The following is a 16,837-nucleotide window of genomic DNA, read 5'->3' on the forward strand; positions in this document are numbered from 1 at the left end:
GACCTTCTTTGCAAACATGCTTTCGTACAGTTCTTAATGCTTCATTTCAAGTATTATACAGTTCTCGATTTTGGATTTATATTTTCTAAATGGATGTAAAGATAAATTTACATATTGAATTGGGTTTGTGAGGGTAGTTTAGGTCGTAAATTTCAGTTTAAAGAGATATTAATAGATTTGTTAAAAGTAATATGAGTGTAGAAAATAAGTTGGGTATAAAAAGAGATTATATGGGTCTAAATAAAATTTCTCATTAACCAATTGTGACAGTACAATAGATATGACGGTGATAGAGTGACCAAGTGGTGACACAGGGTCTGGGTAGACTGGTTATAGGCGCTTTGTCGGGTGAAAATGAAGATGGGATACATGGATATATTAGCTTCTCATTTTTTAAGTAAAGAATAATATTATGGCTTTTCAGCCAAAATGGTCCGTGAGATTTGGATAACTCCTTACTTTGATCCTTGAGATTTGAAATCGATAGAATTGGTCCTTGAGTTTGTCCACAATCAATCATTTTGGTCATTCTATGAAAAATCTCCATAAAATAAGAATAAAATGACAAAAATACCCTCAATTTTTGTCAAATCATTTTGTCCTATTGTTTAATATATTGAGGGTAATTTTGTCATTTCGATCCTTATTTAACATAATTTTTCACCAAGGGATCAAAATGATTGATGGTGGACAATCTTAGGGACCACTTCTATTGATTTCAAATCTCAATGACCAAAGTAAGGAGTTAGGCAAATCTCATGGACCATTTTGGTTAAAAAGCCTAATATTATTAGGCCGTAATACTAGATGAAATTCAAAAAATTAAGAATTGAAATGATACTTTTTCTTTGAACTCAATTCAACGTGTTCTAAGTTCGAAACCTCTTCATGCTCGTTTGTCGGTAATTGAAATGATATTGAAGAAAATTGAGGTTCTTTAAAATCAATTAGCAATATGGGAAGTAGGCCAATTTACTTAAATTCATAAAAAATCTTTCTTTTTTCCGATGTGGGACTGGTCCGTAATCAAATTAAAAATTAAGAATTAAGTTTCATTTACAGGTTACTCATGTGTTTATTTACTATGTGATAAAAGAAAACATAAGTGAGAGATACAATTAGAAAATGTTACATGTTTTTTGTTCTTTAAAACCACATCTAAAGGAGATGTTGAATTTTAAACATAAATTTTAAATTTGAAGGCTTATGTGACAATTTGAACATTTTTCAAATATTTTTCTCCAATCAATCTGTCAAATTTAAACTATTATTTATTTTCATAATTGTAATAAATATTTTTAAAACAAAATAATAATAATTAAATGATGAAAAACAATCACTAAAGAATAGATTTGAAGCTGCAATTAAATTGGACAACAACTTCCTTTATTGTCATTCCATGTTATACCACATTGGAATTGACATTCAGTTAGAAAATACTAACACTGTTTTTCTTTTACAACTATTACTTATGTGGACTTTGTTACTCTTATTTTGAAGATGCTCTAAAGTCCTCAAGAAAAATTAAATAATTATTTTTCAAAATAATAAAACATATGTTAAAATATTATCGAGCATATTAAAAAATAGTATTCATAATTAAGCGCTAATGAGTAATGACAGTAAGGTCTCATGTTACAAGTTGTAAAAAAAGTCAGAGTCAACCGTCAAAGTCTGCTAGCGGAGTTGCTGCCGTTAGGAAATAAATTACGAAATGCGGAGGAGCTTTCGGTTCCTCCATCTTCCGGCTTTTGGATGAGGCCAAAAGAGCTTTCAGCGTTGACAATTTCACAACCAATTGGGTGGGGCCATGTGGATGGAGATGCGGCTTCTCGAATCAGTGAAAAGGACATATCGAATCCGAGGCCCAATCAATTTTTTACAACGTAGGAGGCTCAATCTGAAGAAGCCTGTTTCCGGAGCCATAATGGTCGAGCTTGTATTTGGTTTCTCAAGCCCACAACAAAAATGTTTGTGTTTCTTTTTGTTCCAATTGGTGGTCTTTTGGCATGCATGAAAAGACGCATGAATGCATAAAATTTTTGAAGTTTCGATACAAAACTTCAAAATGTTTTTGGCATCGTATTATACTTATTTAACATGATTTTTAGTCTTTTAGTGCTAAAATGTATGATTTAATATTATATTAGTTTATCCGCATGCGCTCACGAGTATGCGAGAGGTTTTTTTTTTTTTTTTCAATTATGAACGCAGAGCGCCTCTAAAAACATGTTTTGTTAGTTGATACGTTAATTTGTAAATGATTGTGTTTTTTCTTTTTAGTAAAACAATGAACATGATTTTTATTGTAACAAATTCAAGATATAACGAACAACTTTAGTCATTAAACACTCTACAAAAATAAATTTATACTCAAAAGGAAATAATGAAATATGAGATTCACTCTTTCCCTAGGAATACATTGAAGTAATATATAAATTTGAACTTACTTTCAAGTGGACTCATGATTTTGCATCTTTAGTACAACTTACTTGTATTGGCTTTCTCTTCTTCACGAACCAATGATGTAAAACATTGTTGTTATTGTTGTTTTTTAAATTTATTGACTTGCAGTTGCAATATATGAAGAACCAATTTTATTAGGAGCATGTTATCGCATTTCTTCATAGAAAAACCAACACAAAGTAAACGGATCCCATAAAGAAAAAGAGCCAAGTTGGAACGTGTCGATACACCGGTTCAATATCTAATTCATAATATTTTCAGCTTCAAACTTCATAGCTGTGCAAGCGAAGAAAACTGCAAGTAACACAATCCAACCAAGCAATCATCTAACTTTTTTTTATGGAAAGCATATATACATCAGTACTCTCGCATCCCAAACCCAAATAAATAAGCCAATAGAAAGCAAACCTAATAATCTCGCATAAAAAAACTGAAACAAGATAAATATGAAATGTTTAATCCTAGTTAGAACATTTTTAATGAAAAGATGCAAGTTTGAAATTTTAAGATCACATGTATGTTTTATTTCTGTTTTTGACAGATATAAATGTGAATCGTTCTAATTCAATTTAGAGATGTAGATTTGAGATCTCATTTATTTATTCTCTTTAATAAGCAAAGTAAGCCTTAAAATTTACATTTTCTTGTCATGAGCATTTTACATCCTTTCAAAACCTATTTGTTTGAAAATTTCTCCAACCAAATAATAAATGTAAATTATCAATTTCAAAGCATTTGCATACTAATTTTTTTTAGGTATAAGTCGCATCCTACCACATCGATGGCAGACTAAATTCCCTCCCATAACCTTCTCATACTACATGATGGGGCGGTAGTGAATTCTTTGATTTAAAGTTGATTAACATTATATTTATCACAATGATGACTTACGACTTGTAACTGATGAATTGCTTATTGATGGTCAGGTTTTTTTTTTCAACCAACTGTCATGACTTTAAACCCTCATTTTCTCCATCAGTATAAATTAATTTGTGTAGAATATCACTTGTAATGAGTTACAAATGAAAGAACTGGGCGGCAATAACGATATATAAAGCGGCTGCATAATGGCGCCGACCGGTTCCACCTGTGGCCCACGGCGTGCGAGAGGAAGACAGAGAGCGGCGTGCGAGAGGAAGACAGAGAGCTTAAACCCTAGCATTATAGCATTTCCTGATTCGCACCACACAGCCTTTTCATCAACGTGTGAACCACCTTCTCTTTCTCTTCTCTTTTCACCCAAAAAAGCTACAAACCCTAGAAACTTCAATTAAAGTAGGGGTGTGCTATTCATACACATTTTTTTACCTCTCACACATCCCTTGTTAATTTCTCATTGTTGATCTTCTTCAATTTATCTAATCTGACGGCCGAAAATTTAAAAGGGTGTGAGAAGTAAACATGGGTGTGTAGATATCACATCCCTTAATATTGTAAATGACCAATGGGGTTTCCAACTTGTAGCTATAAAACCTGCCACTCCTTTTATATTTGTTTTATCATGCATGCCAAAACGAAAAGAAAGTGAGACTCTCTCCACTTTCTCAATCACAAATATTCTCCTTTTGCCATCCCCATCTGCTGGTTTTGGTCGGTGAACATTCTCTTTGCTTGAACTAAAAACATAGGACCTTTTGCCATCACCTTCTGCTGGTTTTGGTTGGTGAACATTCTCTTTGCTTGAACTAAAAACATAGGACCTTTTGCCATCACCTTCTGCTGGTTTTGGTTGGTGAACATTCTCTTTGCTTGAACTAAAAACGTAGGACCATCTCCCTCTCCTACTTTGTCCTCTATTTTGCACTTCTATGAAATTAAAGTGTCTATTATTATAAAACAAATCTTAATTTGTCAGGTGAAGACATATTTTTCTTTCTTTAATCTACTAATTCCGGTTCTGTTCTAGATAAGGTTGGAGACTTTGGCCGCCCTTGGTATAATATAATCTGAAACTTTGGTGTTACTACCACTAGCTTATTGTCTTTTTACATGGAAGACAACCCCATTATCCAGATCAATCATTCATTAACTTTGGGCTTTAGATTCCAGCACCTTCCAATTATGAACTAAATTAAAATACAAGATTAAGGATTAAGAATGTTATCCATATTCCTAACAAATACATTACTTTTCCTCATCCAGCTTATTCATAATGGAAAAGTTAGCAATTTGGTGCATTTTGTGTTTAAGGTAATTTCGGTACTTTATGTTAGGGTTTTTTTTGGTAGAATAAGAATTATGATTACACAATAAAAAAATAAAATAAAATCTTTTCCAGACGAAATAATTTGGTTTGGAAAATAAGGTTTCGTCGCCCAAAGTTATGCCTAACAGAACTTTGTTGGGCAAAATTCGTTGCACAAAGTTTTGCTCGACGAAAATAAAAAACCGTCGGACAAATGTAGTTTGTTGGATGAAATACCGAAGAGATTTTTGTTGAGCAAAATGCGTTGACCAACTTTGCTCGACGAACAAAACTTGTCCAACCAAATAATTTCATAGGGCAAAATTGTATTTTACGGAAAAAAATGAAACATATAGTTATCGGGCAAGCAATATAGAGAATTTTTTATTTTTTTTATAATTAAAACACATGCTTGACGACTTAATTCGTCGGCCAAACTGTTTGAATTTTATTTTCAAATCATATAGATAATAATTAATTTTTATTATATTAATCTCAAAAGATATTATAATATAAAAAAATTATTTAATTATATTAAAATTGAAATGTTCGTACAATTATATTAAAATTGAAAGACAAATTTATTCTTGGTGGCGCAATGTCTCTAAGTAAATGTGTAACTGCTTCGATTTGAAGACGTCCATCTGTATAGAATTATAAGTTTTGAAAATAATCACGGATTGAGTTAGTATCACTTGTCCATCCTATCCACAAAATCCTTGGGGGGGGGGGGGGGGGGGGGGAGAGGGGGGAGAGGGAGGGGGGGGGGAATGGATCAAAACTTCTTCATGAGCTTCAAAAGTCATGTAGTGCTTGCGCACCATGTGCATCCACCCTCTGAATAATTGTGTCCACACCGACACCCTCCCCCCTCCTCGACCCCCATTCACTTAAAATATCATGTAATTATTAATATTAATTACGTGACAATTTCATAATAAAGAGTAAACTGTAGATTTCTCCCTTGAATTTTCACCTAATTTTCGATTGATCCCCTAAACTTTTAAATTGGAAAATCAAGGACTTAAACTAATTTTTTTTTGCCGATTTCCCTCCTACGACTAGTTTCCATAGATTCCATCCAAATTAACGTTAATTTTTATCACATGCACAGCATGTGACTCTCCTTTGAGAACAAAAAAGTCACTTCGCTAGACATTTAGACACAAAACCTATAGAATCACACAGATTTGCACAGGTCAACATTTTAGAAGGCTAGGGTTTTCAATTATTTTAAAGAACGAAGCGACAAAACTATCCTTACATGTTGTGCACATGTTTTTATTTAATAGGAATTTAGATTGAATGAATGAAAAACTAACAATAGGGGGAAATCGGCCAAAAAAAATTAGTTTAAATCCTTAATTTTTCAATTTAAAAGTTTAGGGGGTAAATCGAAAGTTAAGTAAAAGTTCAGGAGAGAGATCGACAGTTTACTCTAAAAAAAATGGCTTATATGTTTTCACATATTTTTCCATATCGCCAAGAAAATGGAAATAGAAAGTCATGATTTGATCGGAAACTTTCTGTTCACATTTTTTTGGTAATTACCGGAAAACATGTACGATGGTGATCGATTGCAAATGGAAAGGAAAACAAAATCGAAATGGGGGACGATTTATTACCATGTGGACTGCATGCTCTCGCTATATATATGTGGTTGAACCAATGCAAAAATTAAGGTTTGACTAAACCAAGCAGATGATGTTACAAATGTGTATTACTAAAATGCGTTTTAGGTTTAGGGTTTATCATTTAAGATTTGAAAATTTCTGTCTTATAAATATGAATGAAATTATTAAATTGATAATATATCGTCATGTCACTTGTTATGACGGTCAATCTTACAAATTGATTTTCCTAATTTTATAAAGGGAAATTTTATTTAAACTCATATAACTTTTTTCTATACTCAGCTTAAATTTTAAATAGAAAGTGTCTTTTTACCATATTGCATTATTACCATAAAGTATAAGATGAACTTAACAATAAAACAAAATTGTATCAACAAAACCCAAAACCCATTTATCAAACTCTTAAGACGCTCTCACAAAGAAAATGAGCTCTTTTTTACGGATAGATAGTGATTTTGAAGTTTTGAATCCTCCAACTAAGATATGTATTGATTTATGCAACTTTTTTTTAGGCAACTTTAATGAAAAGCTCACAGTACTGTTCACTTTAACGAAAAACCACATTTTTACACTAAAAAGTCAATCATGGTACTATTCATTTTACCATTTATTTTGTCCTTATCATTAAAACTCAAAATTTTCAAGCATTTTTCATTATTTTTTTTTAAATTATAAGTTAATCAACTTTAACTTCTCTGTAAAGACATTGAACAAAACTACTAGTCATCTTCACTGTCATCACGATAGCTAGGAAACAAGACATGTTTGGGCAACAACAATGGACTTATCAATACCACGGGTGAGTGAGTGAGTCCTCACTGACCTGAGCAATTTCGATCACCTACATTAACCGTCTTCCTTACCTTTAAAGTTTTTCTGTATCTACATGTGGGGTTTTCATTGTGTTTGTTGGTTCTTCACTACCTCCTTGGCCGATCGGTTTTAGCTTTCTTTGCTTGTGGCTACACTTTAATAACCATACCTAATTGACGAGGAGGTGAATTCGTCTTATCATTTTATTTATGTTCCTGGATTATAGGAACCGAAGGTGATTCCTTAAGCTCTTGCACAATTCTAGACTTCCCCGTCACCGCAGCCTGGAAACTCGGAAAAAAAGCCAAATTCAATAAGTTAATAGCATGGGTGTAAAGATAAATTTATATATTGTATTTGTATCATACTTGACCAATCTCGAAACTACCAAACACCGGTCAACGTTATACCATCAAGGACCCAGAAGAGTTTCCCTCCAACCAAGAGGCCAATCACAGCGCGGCACGTGTCAATATCAGAGGCCAATCACAACACGACACGTGTCAATGTCAGAACAAAGCTAGAAACTCTCTTCTATAAAAGGAGATCATTCTCCCACAATAATCTCTAATGTCATTTGTACTAAATCATTCACTAGTACTTACTAAAGGAGAGCTTGAACCTATGTACTTGTGTAAACCCTTCACAATTAATGAGAACTCCTCTACTCCATGGACGTAGTCAATCTGGGTGAACCACGTACATCTTGTGTTTGCTTCCTTGTCTCTATCCATTTATATACTTATCCATATAAGTGACCGGAGCAATCTAGCGAAAGTCACAAACTTGACACTTTCTGTTGTACCAAAGTCCTCACTGATTTTGTGCATCAACATATTGAATTGGGTTTGTGAGGGAAGTTTCGGTAATAAATTTGGGTTAAAAAAGATATTGATAGTTTAATTAAAAATAATATGAATATAGTAAGTAAGCTAGGTGTAAAGAGCAGTTATATGGGTTCAAATAAAATTTTTCTTCTATAAATTTGGGTAGTAATATTACTCAAAAGTTTAAATCAAGTATCAATATGGCAAACACAAAAACAATGGGTGCCATGAGCTTTAAGCAGTTCACCTCTTTGTCACTGGTCTTTCTTGCATTGGCCAGCTTCCTCTCTGGCGAAGCTCATGGAGCGGTGGGCAACCTGTGCGCAGGAGCTGACTATGCAGTATGATATGATTTTTACAGCCTGCCAAAATAGAGTTAAAAATACCAAAAAAATACTTGTAAGAGGACAAAGTAATTGTAGCAGTATAGGTCAAGCAAGGTCGTTTTCCACATGAATTGATATGAACGTACAATTAAGTTTAAAATCAATTTATAATTAAGTATGATCGATACAAAATTCAGAAAAGATTGAAATTGTGAAATCAAATAAAGATTTCAAGAAAGTAAATAAATTAACTAAGTCAGCAAGAAATTGAATCAAAGAAAGTACACAAAACACACCGTTTAGGAATTCAAGAGTAAAAGGCACTAGAATTTAGCCATCATCATTAACAATTCTATGTAGTTCTATCAATTACATATGAGTGTCTAATGCATATTCTACTTGTGGCATCAAGCTAAAGCATATATCCAACATGCAATCTGTCTATGATATTCTAATCAAATCTAAAAATGCAAGACTCAATAAAGTTTTGTGAAAACCTTTTGAAAACCCATGAACCCTTAAGAGCGTGACATTCACCTTAAGTGAACTTACAATTATCAATCACAAAAATGATTCATCAATTTCAGGGTAGCATTCCAACATAAACTGCATTTGATTACTTGTTTTGAAGAAAAGAAAAAATATTATTAAGAAGAAAAGGTAGAAAACACCCTTGTAGAATAAAGTTGTAAATTGCCAAAGCTCCTAAACTGAATTGTCCTAGCGAAAACGTTCTATCCCTTTGGGGCTCCAAACTCAACATAGAAATAGACTTAGAAATCCAAATCCTATCTAAAATAGGTTTCCCAACAAATCTGGAAATCCAAATAAATTCATATAACTAGAAAACACATTCTTATTTTAACTTGGGTAATCTGGTCAGCGAAAGAATCCACACGTTTTATGACCAAATCAGCACCAAATCAGGCATACGAGGTGGCGTTGAAAAGATAAAAACATCTCCTATAATTTTGCAAAGGGAAGTTTCCTAAAAAAAACCGTCATCTTTAATTATGGGCCACAACGCCAAAAACGTGAATCTGGCATCATTGCTCATCTTCCTTCATTTAATTGCTACGATAAAACGAATTGGAATTTTGGGCTGCGATTTTGACACAATCATCGTCATTGACTTGCGAATCTATTCCAATTGGAATTACTCCAAAAATCCCTTGTTTCATCACTTGTTGCACAAAGTAGACTTACATGTTATGTTTTAATCAAAATATAAAGCAAAGTATCCAAATTCTCACAAAACAAAAATAAATTATAACTCAGATTAGGGTAAAAATATAGAATATAATATCTACTAATGACAGCTCAATCAATCAAAGATTAATTTTTTGTTGGCGTTAGGCATGTGTTCACGTAGAAACCTTAAAAACTATTTGTGTTTCCTCTCTTTATTGGGTAATGGGCGATGAGTGTGAGTGTGAGTGAGAGAGAGACAGATTTTTGTAAGGAGCAAAGAGCAGTGCGGGGAGGAAGAAGAAAAGAAATGAGAAGGAGAAAGAGAAGGCACATAGTCTTTTAATGAATTGGGAAGAACAGAGAGCAGCGCGGGGAAGGAAGAAGAATAGAAAGGAGAAAGAGAAAGAGAAGGCACGAAGTCTAATAACACCGTTGAGCAAAAAAAGTGTCGGTGAGTTTTTTGTCAAGTATCGTGGACTTTTGCCAAACGGCTTAGTATACTTTGCCCGACGAACTATAAGATGATGAAGTGAATTTTCGTTGAGCAAATGGTGATCCAATACACACCAATTTTTCCCCCTTGGTGCCAAAATATTGCCCAACAAAATTTACTTTGCACTGCAAATTTTTTTTGTCGCGCAAAGCCTTTGACAAAAACCTAAACGTTGACCATGTTTGGTCGACTAAAGTTTTTTTCGTCGGATAAAGTATCTTGACCCAATGAAAATTGATTTGTAGAGCAAACTTTCGTCAAGCAAATGGTAATTTCTGATAATAACTCTTCTATTATTTACTCTTTGTTTGATAAAAATTTGGTTTTTATAAATACACTTTGCAATTTAGTTGGTGGGAAAGGAGTTTGGTAAAATGTAAATTTTCATGTTATGTATGTAGCTGTCTTGGCAAATATGTAACATCTTGTATTCCTTTGAGTGAAATAATACTCTGAATTTGTAATCAGTTTGTTCCTTTTTTCGCGTATGTAGCCGTCTTGAGGAAAACTGCAAAAAAAGTGTCGGTGAGTTTTTTGTCAAGTATCGTGGACTTTTGCCCAACGGCTTAGTATACTTTGCCCGACGAACTATAAGATGATGAAGTGAATTTTCGTCGAGCAAATGGTGATACAATACACACCAATTTTTCCCCCTTGGTGCCAAAATATTGCCCAACAAAATTTACTTTGCACTGCAAATTTTTTTTGTCGCGCAAAGCCTTTGACAAAACCCTAAACGTTGACCATGTTTGGTCGACTAAATTTTTTTCGTCGGATAAAGTATCTTGACCCAATGAAAATTGATTTGTAGAGCAAACTTTCGTCAAGCAAATGGTAATTTCTGATAATAACTCTTCTATTATTTACTCTTTGTTTGATAAAAATTTGGTTTTTATAAATACACTTTGCAATTTAGTTGGTGGGAAAGGAGTTTGGTAAAATGTAAATTTTCATGTTATGTACGTAGCTGTCTTGGCAAATATGTAACATCTTTTATTCCTTTGAGTGAAATAATACTCTGAATTTGTAATCAGTTTGTTCCTTTTTTCGCGTATGTAGCCGTCTTGAGGAAAACTGCATGAAATGAAATTTTCGACTACAACTTAAGTAATTACTTGGAAGACTGATAATTTAGCCCTAAACCCTAACGCATATAGATGCATAGTATAATTAAAAGCGAGCTAGAGAGATGAAGGGTAAGAAAAGAATCCAAGTAAGGCTATTTTCGTAAAAGACCCCTATACAAACTGTCTATAAATACTCATGCTTCAAGGAAACTCAGAAATAACAATACCTCTCTTTGATCTAAGAAGACATAAAGCTTAAAATAAAGATGAAGAGAAGTAGAAATTCATCTACTCTCCTTTTTTTATTTTTGATTGTCTGTGTCACATTTTTTACAGTTTCAATTGACGCAAGAACTCATCACAACAAGAAGAGCAAACCACATAATGAACATCATGAAGGGAAGGGTGGCAGTCATAAATCACATTTTCCTGGCCCTGCTCCAGCCCCTCTTCCCCCCTCTGGTTCTCGAACAACTTTCCCCGTCCTGTCATTCGGAGCCAAGGGTGATGGAGTCTCCGATGATTCAAAGGTAAAACAATAACGGAAAGTGTAGACGTGTTTGCATAACTGCATTGTGTGTGTTTGTTTTGGAGAGCCAGAGAGAATAACATATTTTCTATTTATCTTGAGCTAATGCCACCTAATATGCAGGCACTCTTAGCAGCATGGAAAGCTGCCTGCAGGGTTAAGGGGGCAACTGTCGAAATCCCATCAGGATTCAAGTTCCTCGTCCACCCCATAACACTTGAAGGCGCGTGTATGCCTGACCTTGTTCTTCAGGTTTATTAATTTTCTCTCTTCTTTTATCACTTTATCACCATATTCTTCTATATTACGAAATAATTAAATAAATGGAAAAGTGTAAAAAGGACATGCTTTTCTCCAAGTTAAAAATGTTAAATATGCAAACATAATTAATTTGTTAATTTGGAATTCCAACAGATAGATGGAACTCTCTTGGCTCCTTCAAAAGTAGGTTCCTGGCCAGATTCCGGTTTGTTACAATGGATAAACTTAAAATACGTCCATAACTTCACCATCCAGGGCACTGGTAGTGTTGATGGCCAGGGCTTTGACTGGTGGAGCAAGTCCAACCACGTCCCGAAATCGAAACCCACTGTAATTATTTTTTCTCTTGTTGTCTAATTATTTTCTTAATCATGATTTAATTAACTTGATGACATGCATGCATTATAATTTCCTGCAAGCTCTTTCCATAATATTTCTTCATTGAATGCAGGCTTTAAGATTTTATTCAGGCTTTGACGTCACAGTTCGCGATATCAAAATTTTAAACAGCCCTCAGTGCCATCTAAAATTTGACAACTCTGCGTCGATCAAAGTTGACAACATTACCATAACTTCACCAGAGAATAGCCCAAACACTGACGGCATTCACTTGCAAAACACCAAAAATGTGGAAATTCAGCATTCTACTATTGGCTGTGGTAAGAATTAACAATCAGGCCATAAGATATACGTGATCATAAATTACTCCCTCCTTTCTTTTTGTCGTTTCCATGAGAGTTATTATTGACACTCCAAAAAATCTATGGGCATTTCAAATTTATGAAACACAAGAGGAAAATTTGTACATATATATAAAAGAGTGCATTCATATTTTTGAAGGGTCAATAGCAACACAATTTTTTTCCCCTTAAAACCAGTCAGTTCCTAGTGCCTAGATGGTGCATTGCACACTTGAAAGTATAGGTAGCTGGTACGAGGAAGAAAATTTTGAAAAACTTTCATGGTGGCTAAAAAATTATTTTAAACGGTAAACTGCCATTGAAGCCAGGAGGGAATGCAGAATTAGGAAAAAAATAGCGCAACTTGCCGACTTGACTTTTTAAAATCTCTGGCTACACTGCGGGTCTGATCGAACTCCACTTTATAATTATGTACTTTTAAATTTGTGTGGTTAATTTCTACTTTTAATTTTAACAGGAGACGACTGTGTGTCCATACAAACAGGCTGCGATAATGTTCATGTTCATCATATTAAATGTGGCCCTGGCCATGGCATAAGGTATGTCATATTGCATTGTCGATCACCAATTTTATTATTTAATATCAAATTTAAAAATTAATTATGATCCTTTTTCAATTTTAATTCTTTTTAATTTCTGTAGTATGTACGAGTTTTTTAGAATTAGTATTATCTTGGTGATGCATCAATTTATTATTTCTTTTTGTTCTTACAGTCTAGGAGGACTTGGAGGAAACCAAAGTACAGCATGTGTCTCAAACATTATTGTGAACGACATTTCATTCAACAACACTCAATTAGGAGTTAGGATCAAGACTTGGCCGGTATATAAATGCATAATATATATATTAAACCTAATTATATGTTCTTACTAAAATAGTTTCAATTAAACCCATTTTCTATGTAACGCAGATGAATTCGATTCAGCTAATTAAATCCTTGATTTTTACAGGGCGGACGGGGATCTGTGAAGAATGTATCATTTTCGAATATCGAGGTTTCCAATGTGGGCAAACCTATAGTGATAGACCAGAACTATTGTGACAACAAATTAAAAAAAATTATGAGCAAGAAAAACCATAGAGGAGCTGTAGCAATCTCAGGTGTTAAATACGAACGGATTACCGGGAATTATACACAGCAGCCTATTCTTCTAAATTGTAGCAGTGACACTCCATGCACAGATGTGGACATTATTGATATTCAGCTCAAGCCAATCTCTGAGAAGCTGAGTTCATCACCTGGACTTGATTGGTGTCAAAACTCTTACGGGAAGACAAAAGCTCCATTGGTTCCTTCAAGCATAGACTACTGCTTGGGAAGAGATGGGAGTCCACTACTCAAGAATATAGCAAAGTCACACGAGAAGAATATTATTTGTTAGAAAAATTTATTGAATATTTTAGTGCATGGCTTCCTTGATAGCTTCCATTCTACAAAAATATATTTAGTGATTGAATGTGATGGTGTTAGCTTATGTGTTCTTTGTAATGTAATAATTCAGTTTGTAAACTTTGTATTACGAATAAAAGCAAATAATGTGATACGTATTAGCATCGTCTTTCATTCATCTACTAAAAATACAGGTTTTAAGATTAAATTTATGAATTGGATAATGCTTGTGTCCCTTCCGTGATTAACGAACATTTACCATCCGAACATCATAATCAGAACCGTTCATTCTCTTTATATGCAAAAAATTATTCAATTTGGAGATCTTAATTTTAGCCATTCATATATGTTGATGCACAAAACCGGAGGGGTCTTGGAACAACGTAAATCCGACCGTGAATCTGCAACAAAGTAAAGAACACAAGATGTATCGTGGTTCACGCCAATGTTTGGGCTACGTCCACACTGATGTTGATATTGTTTCACTCTGAATGATGAATATACAAGGAGGCTAGAGGCAGTGTGCTCTCTAGCCTATTTTCTGTGTGCTCTCTTCCCATGGCCTAAGACTTGGCCTCCTTTAATGAGGAGGGTGAGGAGTCATTTTATAGAATAAGGGCTCCTCACTTATTACATATTTGCCCCTTCATTTATTACATAATTACATTTGAGTTCCCCGAGTATTTATACGAGATCTAAATACGGAGGCCCTAAGTATGGTACAAACAATTTGCATAAAACAAATGGACGGTTCATCATGAGAATGCTACTTGTTATCAAAACCGTTAATTGGTTTAACACGTATGGATGACTAAACGATCTTTAAATTGAAGGATTTTTTGTAGATATGATATTTAGATGATGATAAAGAGTATAAACGGTTCTAAATATGATGTTTTGATGGTAAATGTTTGTTAATTGTAAGTGGGGGACAAGTAAGTCTCACCACAAGGAACAAAAGCATTATCCTTATGAATTTTCTCTTAATCTCACAAAATTACAACAAAGGTTTGGTGATGGTAAACTCGTACGTAGTACTTTATTTTCTCCACATTGGCGAAATTTATAGAAGAACCAAAGTACAATATAAATATAATTAGGAAACAAATCTAAACAATAACCTAGAATACAAGTAAGATCAGTACTAAGAAATCAATCAAAACCAGTTTAACCCACAAGAACAAGAAAATCGAGACCTTAAAAGACTCAAAGACTCAAAGGTTTTGTATGAAATACCCTGGGTTGATTCTCCTTCGGTATAGTAATTATAACCTGATGTTGTCTCAATTATTTAAATTTGTGCTCACTTTAAATCATCTATTCTGATCACTCGTTATTTTACTAACAAAAGTGTCCATATTTTAAAACCCGGACCCGTTTGAGTGGGTCTGACTTAGCTTTTGAGTTGGATGGATGGTAATGTTTAAACTTTAAGGTGTTTGTGAGGGGGTTTTGGTGGAGGTAATGGAAGAGGAGGTGGGTGATCGTACCGTCCAGCGCAGGCTTTAGGGGGCCTCAACGCACGCGCATGGCCTAAGAAATTTTACATAAACAAATAAGATGATGTGGTGCCTGTTTCTTTAGGGTAAATAATCATGCACGTACTGTCTGTTTACTCCTTTTTTTATGTCTTTGAGTATTTGATCATTCCTTAAGGGTGCATTTGGTACGCGGGACGGGACTTGACGGAACGGGACGAGGCGTTCCGTTCCGCGTTTGGTGCGCCAAAAATAGGTGGAACGGGCTGTTCCACGGGACAGATTTTGGGTGTTTTTGCGTTCCACCTCCCCCCTTGGAACGGGTTTGTTCCACGTATGTGAAACACAATATTTTACCATTTTAAGACAAATATACCTCATGTCTTTTTCAAAAATTACACATTCGTTCCGTCCCGTCCCGTCTGCGTACCAAACGCACCCCGTTCCGTCCCGTCCCGTCCCGTCTGCGTACCAAACGCACCCTAAAAGTTTTGGTTAACCAACTCACTCCACTATTAGCTTCACCTTACATCGGTCCAAATCTGCAGGGCCCAGCCTGTGATAACGTCATTTTTTTTTACATCTTTTCACACACTACTTTCCACAAATTTTCTTTAAAAATAAATAAACTTAATGGTTATTTAAATATAGACTCGTACAACTTTTATTTTCTAGATAAAAACTTATCTAGTTATGAACATCCAAATAAAATCCAAATTTAAAAATGACTGCCAAGTATAGAAGTAATTAACCTATTATTACAAAATATTTACAATTTGTACCACAATATTCAAAATAAAATCAATAAATGTTATTACTCACCTTAATAAAAATATAATTATTGTACATATTATTACCCCTAACACACATATATATGTTCAAATGTATATATGACTACCATAAGCTCAATATATATATATATATATATATATATATATATATATATATATATATATATATATATATATATATATATATATATACGTGTGTGTGTGTGTACATATATAGTCGGGGTGTGCTATCCACACACCCCTTTTTACTTCTCACACACCCTTTTTCAATTTTTGTCCATTGATCTTCTTCACTTCATTCGATCCAACAACCGAAAATTAAAAAGGTGTGTGAGAAGTAAAAGGGGTGTGTGGATATCACACCCCTATATAGTTTACCTATATATTTACACGTATAGAGTTTACCTATATGAACGTATAGTAGTACTATATATATAGTTTACCTATATATAATACTACTATACGCTCGCATATTGTTGACCCTAAAAACTACCAAGGCTACGTGGCGCGCATGCCAAGTAACTAATGAGCTAACTATGTCATTCGGTTGTGTGCAGGGCGTGCTAACTCAACGGCCGAGCTCGGCCGGGGAGTAAAATTTGTTGATGTTGCGTTGAGCGCGCTGTTGACTTCTTGATCTTGCGACTGCGGCCGAGGAAGGAACAAGTCTCGGCCTTCGGGTTC

At 34.2% G+C, this 16,837-nt stretch overlaps 1 protein-coding gene across 1 annotated transcript; it reads left to right on the top strand.

Annotated features, from left to right (window-relative positions):
• The first annotated feature begins 11,219 nt into the window (after positions 1-11,219).
• Positions 11,220-14,038, top strand: LOC103425500 (polygalacturonase At1g48100). The gene is made up of 7 exons (XM_008363583.4): positions 11,220-11,532; positions 11,655-11,783; positions 11,946-12,122; positions 12,244-12,451; positions 12,951-13,032; positions 13,208-13,316; positions 13,445-14,038. Exons 1-7 carry the CDS (start codon positions 11,269-11,271, stop codon positions 13,874-13,876), a joined length of 1,401 nt encoding a protein of 466 aa, XP_008361805.2. The 5' UTR covers positions 11,220-11,268; the 3' UTR covers positions 13,877-14,038.
• Positions 14,039-16,837: the final 2,799 nt, after the last annotated feature.

This window comes from Malus domestica, chromosome 16, assembly GCF_042453785.1.
Source record: "Malus domestica chromosome 16, GDT2T_hap1".
NCBI classification, from domain to species: Eukaryota; Viridiplantae; Streptophyta; class Magnoliopsida; order Rosales; family Rosaceae; genus Malus; species Malus domestica.